This window comes from Aedes aegypti, chromosome 1, assembly GCF_002204515.2.
Source record: "Aedes aegypti strain LVP_AGWG chromosome 1, AaegL5.0 Primary Assembly, whole genome shotgun sequence".
NCBI classification, from domain to species: domain Eukaryota; kingdom Metazoa; phylum Arthropoda; class Insecta; order Diptera; family Culicidae; genus Aedes; species Aedes aegypti.
Genome location: NC_035107.1, coordinates 134366969 through 134382825, shown reverse-complemented (window position 1 = coordinate 134382825; position 15857 = coordinate 134366969). Strand labels below are relative to the sequence as shown.

At 40.5% G+C, this 15857-nt stretch overlaps 1 protein-coding gene across 3 annotated transcripts in view; it reads right to left on the bottom strand.

The window, feature by feature from the left end:
* Positions 1 to 30: 30 nt before the first annotated feature.
* Positions 31 to 15857, bottom strand: part of LOC110677176 (tektin-3-like) — a 35861-nt gene continuing 20034 nt past the window's right edge. For all 3 annotated transcript variants that reach the window (XM_021848052.1, XM_021848056.1, XM_021848059.1), the window contains exons 3-6: positions 8867 to 8976; positions 8167 to 8338; positions 451 to 587; positions 31 to 382 (exon numbers count right to left, since the gene is read on the bottom strand). In XM_021848052.1, the coding sequence (XP_021703744.1) occupies positions 154 to 382; positions 451 to 587; positions 8167 to 8338; positions 8867 to 8976 (648 nt within the window). In that variant the 3' untranslated portion in view covers positions 31 to 153. The remainder of the gene's footprint in view (positions 383 to 450; positions 588 to 8166; positions 8339 to 8866; positions 8977 to 15857) is intronic.

The window sequence follows — 15857 nt, the reverse complement described above, 5'->3', positions numbered from 1 at the left end:
GCAGCGTCTTGTAATAAGTATCCCAAATTCTTTTTCGAGGGCAAGCGAATTATATTTCTATCCAATCTAATACATCGAATAACAGTAATCGTTTTCTTGTGGGTTGAATGATTAATGGAAGTGGCGAAAGTATTTCTATTACAATTATACGTTTTAATATTTAATGGTATTGTTAACAGGGAATGAGCGTCGCAGGCCCATACATTTTTCGCGATCAATGAACAGGGCATCAACCTTGAGCTTAAGGTTGTTTTCCAGCTGCGATTTGGTTTTAAGGAGTTGCTGATGTTGAGCTTCCGCTTCCTGTAATTTACGATGTAATGTGGCAACCGAATCTTGAATGGTGCATACTTCCTCCACCAAGCGTAGATGGGCATTGTCACTAGAACCAGAGATAATCGTTATGATGACTTTTCATACTAATACTTAATTATAAGACGGAGAACTTACCGGCACATTTCAATACCAGGACGATGCGCACGTGCTTCCAAACGAGTTTGAGCCACCTTCATCGGATTCGATTTGTCGTTAACTGCTTTCCTCAGAAGCTCAATATGTTTTTCCACATCGAATATTTCTTGTTGAGTCTGTTGACGAAAATAAGGAGAATGTTGTTATTTTTAGGTATTGCAATTGTGTGCTACAAGTCGCCAAAGATGTATAAAACACTGGTTTTATTGATGTTTACATACAATTTAAAGTAATAAACAAATTTTTAGTGATCTTATCCACCAATCATGTAAAATAGAACTTCAACTTTCATTTAAGATATAATTTGGTTTGAATAACACAGTTTAATTTTGAATAGATCGATTTTTTCAACATGCTAGCAGTCTCCATAGGGGCGATTCAAATATGACGTCCATCGTTTTTCGGGATTTCTAGACGCCCTCTGCCCTCTCTGTCACGTCTTTTCAAAAATACCTCCCCCCCTACCCACATGATGAACGTCAATGGTCAATGGTCGGAATGATTAGAGGTAGTTCGTCATCCGGCGCAGTAGGATCCATGCCAGCGAGATAATAATTACGCAAGACTGCTTGCAAACATCACCATGAAATCACGAATACGACTACTTACGACGGGCAAGGATAGCGGCCACTAAACTGGATAATTTCCAAAACAATGCCGATACAATGGAATTCAACACAGCAGGAGTAGCTTGAAGCAATGTGAGACACAAGGATTACAAGGAAGATTAGGGATTCAGAGTACAGTGTACACACCGAACTCGAGCAACAACGCTGCTGAAAACTCGAGGTTGTAGCTTAAAGCAATGTGAGACACAAGGATTACAAGGAAGATTAGGGATTCAGAGTACAGTGTACACACCGAACTCGAGCAACAACGCTGCTGAAAACTCGAGGTTGACGAAGGTGAAGAATAAGGTCGATGAACTCAGTCAGTTTGTCAAGGACCGGTACAATTTGCATAGCGCGATCAAGAGCAAGCCAACGAGCATCAAATCCTCTGTCAACGTTGCCATGATCGAGCAGAAAGCGCTGAGGATGAGAGCAGAGCTTGCCGAAAAGGCACTGAAAAAGGGTACGGAACAAGCAGCTGACAAGTTTAGGACCCCGAAGGTACGAGGTTACAAACCAACGAAGAAGCGAGAGTCACCAGGAGAAGATGAAGACCAATGAAAAGGAGTGTCGGAAAAGGACGGAAACGATGACGGATGGCAAACCGTCGTAAACGCCAAAGATAAAAAAAATAAACAGAAAGAGAAGGTGGAGAAGAAAAAAGGATGCGAAGAAGAAAGCGAAGAGAGGCCCGCAGCGTGAGTGGTCGAAAGGAGTGTCATACTTGTTAAGGCAAATGACCAAATAACTTTCGCAGATGTCCTTCGAGAAGTTGAGGACGATTCGAACCTGATGGACTTCGGAGAAAACGTGGTTAGAACGCGGCGCACCTGGAAAGGGGAGGTGCTGTTTGAGCTCAAGCGATCAAGAGCCCAGTCTATAAGGAGCTAGTCGTAAAATCTTTGGCGAACGAGGCGGACGTAAGAGCACTTACTCAGGAAGCAGTAGTTGAGTGCCGATATCTAGACGAGAAAACAACCGACGAGGTGAGTAAGGAGCTGCGTAAGCAATGCAGCCTTGTAGAGGAGGCCATGGCAATCCGTCTGAGGAAGTCTTACCAGTTGACACGGCGAACAGACTGGTGGAGAAAGGCAAGATGAGAATTGGTTGGTCCATATGCCCACAGAGACTCGTCACACGAGCAGATAGACCACCGATGCGATACTTCAAGTGCATGGACTTTGGACACCCGGTGGCGAGCTGTAAAGTTTAGTACAGAACCGAACAGGAAATGTGGAGAAAGAGGTTACTTTGGGAAAGACTGCAAGAATCGATCAAGGTGCTTGCTCTGCTCACCGGAGTAAGGAAAAGGCAATCGCAGCCCAACAGTAACGGAAGTAGCGCAGATCAACCTCCATCACTATGATACTGCACAGCAACTGATGACCGATCAATGGTAGAATGTGCAAGTTGATGATCGCAGGTCGGTTTTAGCATAATGATGATAAAGACGCTTTTAACACGCAGCTCGAACGCGAGTACAACAGCTGCTCAAGCTACGACGTTGAATTCATCATAGTAGATCTAAACGCACATGTTGACCAGGAGGAGGAGTTCAGACCGACTTTTGGAAAGTTCAACGCTCTCCAAACGATAACGGCCTACGACTGATTTCCGCCGCTTTCAAGAATACGATCATACTTAGTTACAGAACAGCCTTCCGTACCGATACTTCAGGAGACCCGTCGTTAACAAGCTGAAAATAATGTCGAGTACACACGGGTAAAAATCAGAATCCAAAAACAAGATTATGACTCATGATATCATGATTCCAGCGTGTTTTCGTCTTATGAAAATACACCATGATTTGGACTCATGATATCATGAGTCAGATTGCCGTAACGCAACACACGCGTTAGGTTTTTGTAGCTGATTGCTCGGAATCATGATTCAAATGCCAAAAATGCTGAGTCGCGCATCCGTTTATGATCGACAAAAAAAAAGTTAAAAAAGCATACATTGAGATTCGAGCCAAGAACCTTCCGATTATAAGCCACGTACTTTACCACTCAACCGCTTCGTCATCTTGAAATAAGAGTGATCGATGCGAATGAGATGAAGCAAAGTGCGCCGCTTAGTGTTTTCACACTGGAGGTTACGCTTATGAGGAATCATGATTATGACTCCAGGAACCATGATTTGTGATCCTGATATTATGACCTAACCAATTTATGAATTTCATGATTTGTAAATCATGGTGTGGGGATCAGATTTTTATCCGTGCATGGGACGGAGTCGAAGGAACGATTGGTTCGACGAGCAGCGTGGGTGGTCATTCTGCAGCAAGGGACCCGGCAGAACGTGGAAAGTTATAGACCCACCTCTTTCGGGAGAAAAAAAAACCCCGCCTGGAGGAGATGGAGTGCAAGGAGATGGAACAGCTGTGCCAGTCTCAAGAAGCGCGAAGTTTCTATCTAAAGCTAAATGCATACCGCAATGGCTTCGTGACGCAAGCCGAGTTGTGCAGGGATAAGGATGGGAGCATTTTGACGGACGAACTTGAGGTGATCGAAAGGTGGACGCAGCACTTCGACGAACAGCTGAATGGCACTGAGAGCGCAGGCAATGAAGATCGAGACAACGGAGGAAATGCCTTCGTCAGTACTGCGGACGATGGAAACCAACCAGCTCCCACTTGGAGGGAGGTTAAGGATGCCATTCACCAACTCAAGGACAATAAAGCTACTGGTAAGGATGGTGTTACGATGTGGGAGTGAACCGAGAGTGATTTACATAACAACAAATATACTTAATTGACGATAAATATTTCTAAATACAATAAACGAATCAAAAATGTGCAACCGGCGTGTACTGATACGATTGGCAAGATGACAAGTACTACCAAGCATCCGGTTGGATGACCTGTCTTGGCTGTCTTGAAAAGCGACGTGGGATCGCTTCATCCTAATCAGTTGCTCTTGTTGGAACCCGAGCTCGACGTGGTTGACTTGTTGGTTCAAAAAGGTCTTGTAATAACTCTCGTTGCATTTTCTCCTGGCGGTTGTTCTACACTAGCAGCAAGGGAATATTCAGGTTGATTGAAGCCCCATGCTCCTAGCAGTATATCCAATGGTATGGATGGTTCGACTTCATTTGGTGTTTGATTAACGTCGTTGTAGCGTTTACGAAGTTGATCACTATGAGAGCGGATTAGACGTTGTCGCTCCGGAAGCCACACAATGTCTTCAGCAATCCAGCTACAATTGTAACCTTGGTGTACTTGAGCGAACACCTTGTCTTAAACATCGAAGCTCTCTTCTTTGGCACCATGTTTCTCGTTGAACTGACGATCTTGCTTGTTGTTGGTAGCCCTGGTGAACTTGCTAGGCGGACGAAGCTGTTCCAGCGACGTGCGCAGTGAACGACCAATAAGGATTTCGGGAGGACGATTTCCCATCACTCCGGGAGTTGATCGGTAGCAGGTGAGAAAGATGCTTCGTCCAAGCCTTCCCCTCCCGCTTGGATTTTCTTGACGGTCCTTCTAAAGGTATCATAGTTGCTTTGCTTTCACCCGGTGCTGTTGTGAGATGCATAATATTTGAACGATCTCTTTGTAGTTCTGTTTTTTGTCAGCGTGTAGTGTTATGAAGATATCCACAGTATAAAACACTACTTTACTTAAAATTCTATGCTGATTATCAATTTGTTATTAGTGGCTTTTCGTACTCATGCTGCATGCACTAGAGCAGTGAGCTTGATTTTGCGCACGGGGTCATCTACGCCTACTACCTTGAGGGCCGTTGGGGGACCTCTTTTAAATTTTTACCTGATTTTTTTCTTACAAAAACGAGCACTTACAATGACGAACTTATAACATTTCGCATTTTCGAAAAATAAGAGGCGGCCTACTGTGTGCCCGAAGTGGTTTGTTGAGATGTACTCGATCCGGAAATCATATAGGAGCATGGTGAGGGCTATCTGGCTGTAGTGGGATTCGACAGAAGATAAGCTTCGGGTAGATAGCCTTCTTTTGTCCGTAAGGAAACCGGTGTGCTATGCGGGCGCCTATGCCCACATTGGACGCATATGCCGATACAACTATTTCCAAGCGAGGATTGTAGTGCATTAGCATGAGCGGTAATTGAAGATTGTCCTTAAAGCGGTCAAAGGAACGTTGACAAACATCGGACCACTGGAAGCTGGAACCCTCCTTCAGCAGCTCTTCTAGCGGCTATCGTAATGTGCGCATTTCCCGAATGCATATTCCATAAAAATTTACCGCACCCAGGTGCGATCGCAGAGTGGAGACATCATGTGGCGAAGCATGTTGATGATTGCCTTCAAATCCAGAAGTTGACCCAGGTATCCCAGGTATGAGCTCTCCGAATCCAGAAGTTGAGCCAGGTACTTGACTTGGCGCATGACAAATCTACACTTCTCGGGCTTGACCGTGAAACCGTACTCTTGTAGGCGTTGTAGATCAAGGCACTGGTTTGGTTTTATGTTCTTCGGCGTTTCGTCCACCGATCAGGAAATCATTGAGATATGGACATGAGCACGGAATACCACTCAGCAGGGCATCCATAATCTGTTGGAAGGCGCCGGGGGAAAGCTGATTGAAACGGTAGAGCCCTGTATGGGTGTTGATGGTGAGAAGTTTCTTGCTTTCTTCGTCGTCCTCAACCTGAAGATACGCGTCCGACAGATCTATGTGGCTGTGCATTGCGCCATCAGGTTTAAAATGTCCTCCGGTAGTGGAAGTGGGTAGCTATTCGATTCGAGCGCGCTGTTTAGTCCGGTAGAAAAGCCCGCGGAAATGCGGACAGTGCGATCGGGCTAGCGGACTAAGACGATTGGTGCTACCCAATCGGCGTATGTGACTGGTGTGATGATGTCCGAACTCTCTAGGCACTTCAGCGCGTCCTCAACAACGGCCTCCATGTTATAAGAAACTGGTAGTTTGGGTTTGAATACTTGAGGTGAGGTGCACCTGTGTTTTGGTGCACTGTCCCATACGGTTGGTGAATACTTTGAGGAAATTTTCCTTCAGTTTGAGCACTTGCCGGTCTGATTGTGGGCTGCTGACCATCTTGCAGAACGACGAAAACGGAACGTCCCAGAGCCCAAACTCATCCATGAGGTCTGAGCCTATAACATTCAGAAAAAGGTCAGCACAACAAACGTAGCAATTACCTCCCTTTTGAGTCCCGCCGGTAGTGTACGATGCTCGAAGCATGGCCTCGATGTCCAATCTGTCACCGGAAGCCATCTGCACATGACGATCCGGCTGATACGTTTGAGGAGCTCCGACCTTCATCCAGGTCTGCTTTGAGATGATCGTTATGTCCGAGCCAGAATCCAGTTGTAAATCGACTGGAACACCGATGATCGCCGTCTCCACGTAACGCCGGTTGTAATTTACATTTTTCAAGGTTCTTCTTGGAGCTTGGCTTGGATGCAATACAGGAACAATTGCCTTCTTTATGCTCGATGCGGACACAGTCGGGGCATTTATGATTTTTTTTAAACTGCACTGACTGAAGCATGACCAACACGGCGTCTTCGGCGTGTCGGATTTGCTGCCACCAAACTTGTCCTTCTTGTGTCACGATTGCCGTTGTGAGAATTGGCTCGAACAGCATGTGTTGCAACAGCACCGGCGCTGGAGGCATACTGACTGCCGATGAGTACGGTGTCTTTCTTCAAGTTGATTAAACTGTTGCATTCCTCCACTACCTTCTCCAGCATTATGTCCTGCGTTTCATTGATCTTCGATAGCAGGCGTATCCGAATGTCTGCGTCCTTGGGTGACTTCAATCTGCACAAGAAAGTACTGGTCCTATTTGAGCTTCTGCAGCTTGAAGTCCACACAAGCACGGTTGACTTTGCAAGAGTAGGAGATGAAATCTTCGTGCTCATCCTTCATCGTCTGCAGGTGAAAACAGGGCCACCAAATTTTTTTTTTGGTTTGGCAACCGTTCCGTCGAAGGAAAATTCTCTCGACAGCTTGGAGAGAATAGACGAAGTGCGAAGCAGCAGTGGTACCCCAACAGATGGTATCGGAATTGAACTCATAAAGATGGACCTGGAGATGCTGGCAAGGCTATTTGTCTCAATGCAATATCCTGACAGTTCTACTTGTTTTTTTTTCTTCTAGAAACCATTCTACGTTGCATTTGAACTTTGTTGAGTCCAAGGGTGGAACTGGCGGCTCTTTACTGCTACCCCAACGTGTCGCTGGTTCTAAAAAGTAAACAAGCATACAAAATTCCAACCAAACAATGGTGAAGGCGTAATCAATTTTCTAGAAAACATTCATTTTGGGAATTAAGCCGAATTTGCTGATCAAATTGCCAACAGCGCACTGCAGTAGCACGTAGCAAAAAACTGCTTGCAAACAAAATCTTACAAGTGCATTGATTACCCGGAAATTTTCGAATAATATTTTTTTACTTTTCCGCGTTAAGCCTTAAAACTGGTTCTGGACTTAGGTTGGCGGCTTTTTAATTTTACTCCCATTTGACAGCCACCCTCCACCTTTGGTTGAGTCAGCTTTGTAGCCAATTGGTAATTCACGCTGATTCTAGTTCTGACTATGTACCACCTCCCCCCTTCGTAACGCTTTTTGTATGAAAAATTTAAAATTTTTGCATGAGCCGTAACGCTTTAGCCTACTACCCCTCCCGCTACAGCGTTAAGTAATTTGTGGATGGTGCCTACCTGTTAAATTTCAAATATCCCATAAATTGATTACTAATCCTATCATCTCCATATACAATTATCTAAGAGAAAATAACAAAGTTTTTGAATTGAGTAACCAAAATTTTGTATATATATATTTTTTTTAAAATACCTTTTGAAGAACATCTAGAATTTTAAAAAAGAGAGCCTCAAAAGCCATTTAGACTCAGACAATTTCCTTAGCGAAGACTACAGATTAAAAACAAACCAAAATACTTTGACTGCTTTATACAAAATGCTTGTTGCCTTAAGCTTTATCAATGTCGCTCAAGTTTTCAATGTAGCTTCTGGGTGGGCAAAATAAAATCAGGCGATAAAAATTTGAATTTTATCCAATTTAATTTCTTCAACACGGAAGTTTAGACCACCATAACTTAAAACAATAGCTCATGTTTGAACTTACCTTATGCAAGTGTAGTTGCATTTTGCTCTTCGCTTCCAACATTTCCGAAGAACGATTGTTGAATGCATTGTTGGTGTTGCTCCAGCAGTCCCAAACGGATGTGGCTACGGCGTTGATCAGTGATTCGGCATCACTCCGCAGCTGGCAGGACTTCGAGCGCTCCGAGTGTGAGCTTTGGGATTTGAAGGGAATCGTATCATTCATTTTATAGTTGTTATTATCGATGGTTGAGAAAAAAGGCAAAAACTAACATCAAATGATAATCTTCTTAACCCGTAGATACGCAAGCCGATCGTACTTTGCTTTAATGCTATAATAGACTGCTTTTGTGATTATTAAAAATCATTTACAATAAATAAATTAATATGTAGTAGCCTCATGAAAAGTTTCGATAAATAACAAAAAAAAAACATACCTATAATATTGGCTGCAAGACATGATTCTTTTTTAGCAAAGTTAGATCTTCTTGTGTATTTTCGGGTGAAGTAAGGCTTCGTAAAATAACGTAATTATAAATCAGATTATCCTATGCTGCAATGTGAATGATAAAAAAAGGATTCAGTGGCAGCAAACCACTACCAAGCGGTTTGTCGGTGGTGCAGATATAAGTGCGAATCCGTTTCAATTGGTGCAGTGCCTATAATAAATCAGCCCATTCTCAGTGTGGTGGCATAAGAGGAAAAGGTAGCAAATTAATTACTTGTTAATGCGTGTGCTGCTCGAGCCGGACCACGTGCCAGGCGTACTAACGGTCGGATCATATTTTTCAATACCACCGTAGTAATTAATCCCGCGGCTGTAGTTATTCAGCTGTAAACGAGACAGACGAGAGAGATAAATTAGCGAGACTTTGATTAGTTGTAAAGGCATAACTTTCCACGTGTATGGTTGCTGATGCACAGATTCGGTGGCAGATTTATTGGTCGTTTCGTGCTAACTAGGCCCCATGTATCTATCCTGGTAATAATTCCAACTGATTTCAGCAAAACCACCACCACGAATCAACGGTTGCCTGATGTTGGTCATGCGGTGGAAGTTCTATAACGGTATAGCTGGAATACACTCCTGTGGCAATCAAGTGGCGAAGGAGATTAAAGCAGTGTAAGCTTACTAAACAAATTTACGATATGCATTTGATGTTGAACTTATAGCAGTTTGTGTAATTAATTTTGATTTCATCCTGAATAGGATGATTGCAATTGAAGATTTATGCAATTACACAAAAACGGTTTATTGAGCTTAAGGATCATCAATATTCGTCAAAGTTATGTTACCGTTCCTTGCATTGAGATGCTTTATAACGTATCTACAGTTATTGAATTTTTCTTTGGATTGTTACGCGAAATTCAGTCTATTATTGTTAGATTCTACAATGCAGTATGAAGAAGGACGAAGAAAACTATAAAATAGTACGTTATACTAAAACATGAAAAAAGAGGTATTTGCTAGAACAACTGAAATAACTGTAGGGGAAGTGGTGGTAAAATGAACAGGGGTGGTAAAATGAACACCGCGCCTTTTACCGAGAAAAAACTAATTTCGATGAATTTTCATCACGCACAAACGATTTAGAGCCTAAATCGGAGTGTTCAAGTTGATACGTAAGTCAATTAAAATGAAAACATCATCGAAAACTAAGATTTCAGAAAACCACGTTAGAAAATTAGAACTGACGTAACTTTTAGCTCGGAAGACTTGAGGTTTTTCAGTGAGGTGAAAATCGTTGTCATATGATGTCAAATCTGATGCTTTTAGAATTCTTTTTGAATAGGTTACAATCATTAATACATATATTTTCGGTAGAGCAATAGAAATTTTCATATATATTTATTTTGCTCACGACTTTTGCATGATGTTCATTTTACTACCAACAGCTGTTCATTTTACCCACATAGTGCCGGTAAAATGAACATGTACATCGTTTTTTGCTAGCGCCAAAGGGGCGATCCATTAATCACGTAAGACAATTTTCAGGGTTTTTCAACCCCCCACCCCCCATGGTAAGATTTTTTTGTATGAAAATTAAAAATAAATTGTATTGCGCGTAAGAAATCCCAAACCCCCCCTCCCCCCATAAACCCTTACATAATTAATGGACAGCCCCAAAATTATGTGAAAATTCAGCTATTTTAGTCTGAATTCATGTCGCTGCTATAGATAACATCCCTATTTTGGATGTTATGGGATAGAACTATACAAATTCTTCGTTTTTCTATTAGAAATTCGATGATTTTCTTAAGGTGTTTAATTTTACCACCCCTTCCCCTATGTAAAGTTCTCTAAAAATGAATACACATGTATTGATATAAGATTGATCCCAGTAAGCGGAATCTAAGGAGTTGAAAAAAGGAAAATTATTTGCTGAAGCAGGTTTAAAGTGATGAAGGCCCACCTTCTTATTCGTTACCTTAGACAGACATTTGGGACTTATACCTGGCTCTTGTAAATGATTCATGCATTGTTTAACAAGCGAATGCTGCCCTTAATAATTCGATGTGGCAGATTCAATAGATTGAATTGAATTGAATGGGATAAGTTGGATGCCCAGATTGGATAGTTGCTGATTCTTCTATGTTTCTATATTCACGGGAAGTAAGGATTTGTTAATGTGAAAAAAATTGTCAAAGTACACGTTTGGTTATCATTTAGGGTTGATAATATAAGAGACGGGACTGATATTGAACGCATGACCTTCTGCTTAGTATGCCGAAGCGGTAGCAATTCATAGCCGACCACGTCATACGATTAGCAGGACAAACTTTATTTCGCGTGAAATAACAAGACTTTATGGATTAATGTTCCATGGGTCACTGTTAAAACTGCTTCAGCTAATAATTTTCCTACCCCAATATCTTATATTCCGCTTACTGTGATCGATCTTATATCAATACATGTTTTTTTTCTATTTTAAAAGACTTTACATCCAGTTATTTCGGATGTTCTAGCAAATATATCTTTTTTCGCTTTTTTACCATATACATTTCGGTTTATGGTAAACATATCCAAACACGTTGATTTTTTATGGATACTTTGTATGAAACACTTTCAGAACATTCAATTCTGCACATTTTTGCTGAAGGCACCAAAGAGCTATCTCGATTATTTTTCAAATTGTTGACGATTTTCGTTTAAAAACGTATTCAAAATTTTGTTAATGCTTTCAAACAAAAAAGCATCCCTACAGTTTTTTCACCATAAACAGAGAAAAGGATAATGAGCTCTGTTTGATCTTTCGACCTTGACGCTTGCTCCTGCGGGGGCGGGTGACGAGGGCAGGATCAAACATGTCGCGCGTCGGTCGAGTAGTGAAATGAAAAAAGCGCCGCGGATCGTTAGTAGTGTTTGATCTATTGATCGAGTCGCTTGCTCTTGCGTGGGCGAGTGATGAACACTTGTTCGGGGTACAATGCGTTTATAGAATTATATCGCGAATCCGATTAGGCCTGATTATAACATAGATCGCATCACCAATCATTGGTGACTCCCAGATCTTTACCTTATCCCACTAACCCAACATCCTTTCCATGACAACTGTGGAGATGCAGAGGTATACTCGGTCTCTAGTAACAACGCACAGTATTTCGATCGGCCGAAATCGTGAACTTAATTCTGTAGCACCTTTAAACGTGATTTTTTCGGAATGGTGTCTTCGGACGAAAATTCTCTAAAAATATAGCGCATATATTGACGGTAAATGTTAGTTCGCAACTTTGCCACGGGCGGCGCTGTGAAAATATTTTTTTGAAATGACGATCTTTAAATATGATGTCTTCGGCAAATACAAACAACTTTGCCAAAGACCCCTAGTGTGTATTCAGCCGCATTTCCAAAATACGGGAGTACGACCCCCTAAAACTAGTTTTTCTCGTATATTTTGAAAATGTGAAGTTTCCGGTAGCAACAATGTTCTACAAAATTGTGTAAACAGTCAAAATGAATCATTCTCTAGAAGACACTAGGTTTCTAAAGACCAAGGAAAAGCAGTTATAACCATTAAAGTGCAAAAATCAGTCATTTTTGGGGTCCGTGTATATATTCGAGTGGCAGCTGGTGGCAGATGAAACCTAGTAGGATTCAAAATACACCATTATTAGTTGTAAATGTTGATAGTGTCATTAGTATCCACGAGTATCCCGAGTACTTAGAGGAAGTTTCATCAATGACTCTTATTACCCTGAAGTACTTAGTTAGGTGATGAGTAGAGGGCTATGTGACTCCAAACTTCTTCTTTTTCTTCTCCTTGACACATTTTTCATCTTTATACACACACTCAATAGATTACTTTATACTTTTATAAAGAAAGTTCTCAATTAGTCTTTACAAAATGACTCGCCATACAACTATTTTTCGCTTGCAGTTTTAGCTATTTTTCGTACATAGACACTATAGCAAGTGCAAGCTATGCAAATTTGGTGAAATATTCTGTTGAGAAAAGAATAAATCATTGAATCACTATTCTGTGAATCAAATCAGTGTTTAAATGTTAACGCAGTTCTTATGGCTGCGACACTCATTTACAATATGATCTGATATTGAGGCACTTGCCTGATTTTGGATTTGAATTTGATACATCACTTAATTTGCTACTCACCGCATCGTTCTTGCACGTGTCATGTAGTAAACACTAGCCTGCTAGTTTATCTTTTTGGTCTATTAGTGCTATTATTCGACCAATTAAGCGTGTCAGCTGTATAATGCTAGCACGCAGAGCGAATTAAAGTGCTATTTGGTTACTTGGGATGTACGAAAAAACGCAAAAACCTCAAGTGAAAAATAGTTGTAGGGCGAGTCATTTCGTAAAGCGTCTATTCAGGAGATTGAGAACCTTCTTCAAAAATGTATTCGGAACCTATTGGTTGTGCGTAATGATGAAGAATGTGTCAAAAAGAAGAAAAAGAAGAAGTATGGAGCCACATAGCCCTCTACCCATCATATAACTAAGTACTACAGGGTAATAAGAGTCATTGATGAAACTTCCTCTAAGTAAAAGGGATACTCGTGGATACTAATGACACTATCGACATTTACAACTACGAATGACGTATTTTGAATCCTACTAGGTTTCATCTACCACCAGCTGCCACCCGAATATATACACGGACCCCAAAAATGACTGATTTTTGCACTTTAACGGTTATAACTGCTTTTCCTTGATCTTTAGAAGTCTAGTGTCTTCCAGAGAATGATTCATTTTGACTGTTTACACAATTTTGTAGAACATTGTTGCTACCGGAAACTTCGTATTTTCAAAATATCGAAGAAAAACTAGTTTTAGGAGGTCGTTCATAAAATACTCCCGTATTTTGGAAATGCGGCTGAATACACACTAGGTGTCTTTGGCAAAGTTGTTTGTATTTGAATTATCTATAACTTTGCCGAAGACATCATATTTAAAGATCGTCATTTCAAAAAAAATATTTTCGCAGCGCCGCCCTTGGCAAAGTTTCGAACTAACATTTACCGTCAATATATGCGCTATATTTGTAGAAAATTTTCGTCCGAAAAAACCATTCCGAAAAAATCACGTTCAAAGGTGCTACAGAATTAAGTTCACGATATCGGCCGATCGAAATACTGTGCAACGGTTGTCTAACTAACATTCCTTCTCTTCCCTGATGACCGTAAGAACGTTATTGACTTATAAAATTTGAGCTCTCGATTTGCGCCGTTATGGACATAATGGTTCCCTATTTCGCCATACACGATAACTCAATTGTTTTCAAATTTTTAATTGATAAAAAAAACTGGTAATAACCATATATGTTTCTCTCTATTGCACAGAATATCATGTTTTGTTAAAATTTTTATATAATTGATCAAAAAGCTCGTAACTTAATGAGTTACCCCGTATGTTATACAGTATTTTACTTTTGATACTTTGTATCAAAAATTATAACTGGACTTGTTATGTTTGGATAGATTAAAAACACATTTTGTTATATTTATGTTACAATTCAAAGAACTTTTTGTTATAAATTTAGTTATTTTAACAACATCCTGCATCAAAATTGTAACAACCTATGTTCGATAAAACTTTCATATCATTATAACATAAGCTGATATAATTTTGTTATGTACCCATAGTTGGGGGCAGTCATGTTTGTATTTCCTATCATGTAAATATTATCCGGAGCTATATCCAAGTAGACATCAAACTTCAAAATGATGGTTCCAGCAGCATATTCAGAACCTTTAGATGCACTGCTCACTTTATAGTAGGTTCCAGGTGCCCTGGGAGAAGTGGCCAATTTCACACATGTATGGAATCATATCAGCATGTGTAAGAAACTTCAATATTTTTAAAATTCATGTTTCCGGAAGCAGTTTTAGAATCACCATCTACTTACCATGAACATTGAACAGAAGGTTCTATGTGCCTTGAAGGATGTGGAGCATTTTCAGAGTAGACGGTGGTTCTGGAAGTGCTTTCGGAAGCATCATCTTCTAAAAACATGATTTTTGATACACATATTGATTTAATTCCAAACATGTTTTGATTTGGCTACATTCCTCGGAACACCTGGAACCTACTGTAGGTGTCATGGCAGTCGGTGGTTCTTCAAATGCTACCGAAATGATCACCTCAAAAAATCCCCATATTGGCGAGTACATGATTGGTTTGAGATTTCGCAGATTTAAGTAAGTTCAGGTGAACCCAAACTTTTACACGATGACTTGACTGACTGTTTCTTTGTTTTTGAATGCTTTCCAGATTTTCCCGCCAAAATTTCGTGGAGTCTCTTCAAAAAATATAAGATACCGATTCTAATGACACTTTGATTTAAAATTTTGGTCGACCCACACACTCAGCTGAGCTCGGCTAATTTTCATTATTTTGCCGAGATCCACACAGCCGAGCGGTCAGCAACTGAGTTTTAGCTGATATCTCAGCAAAAAATCAAGTTTGTTTATAGGTCACTTTTGCTGATATTTCAGCAAACAAACTTTAACCGAGATTTGCACAGCTGAGATCGGCATTCTGATTTTAGTGTGCAATGATGAGGAAATTAGATATAATTTTTCAGTGTGTTGTTTTCAAAAATGTCACAACTTTAAGTATAAATTTAGTATACAAAATTAAAAAAATGTTTTTGGAAAAATACATACGAAGTATGAATAACTCTTTGCCTTTAGAATGCGGCTTAAAGAGTTTCAATTGGACGTGTAATCACAGAGATATGGACAGAACACTTGTGTTTGTTTTTGAGAGGGTGAACTCAAACTTTTGCACGGGAGTGTAGATCCGGATAATATTTGCGTGATAGGAAATACAAACATGAACCAATCTTTGCGCTCGCCTGTAGTCAACTTCCTATTAGTTCTAGTTTCTAGGAAAATTGTTAACATCTATAGAAGTTCACACTGAACAAAAATACAAGCGACCGAAAAAATGCCATTTGGACATGACCTCGGAAGATCCGGAACATCTACGGTGTCCAGTGGGCAATATGCATGGCCAAGCAAGTCTCTGAAACTAGAACAAATTTGCCGTCAACTGCTTCCAGATGCATCCAATTTCGTCCATATTTCATAAAGATATAAGCATTTGAATTTAGGCAAAATTTTGCCTATCTCAATCATTTTGCCTATCCAAAACCATTGATTGAAATGAACCAAATATGCAGTATAAAGGAAAATTCTTATTTAATTACCTATTTTATAACGAATTAAGCTGAGAAGTCTTTCCAGTA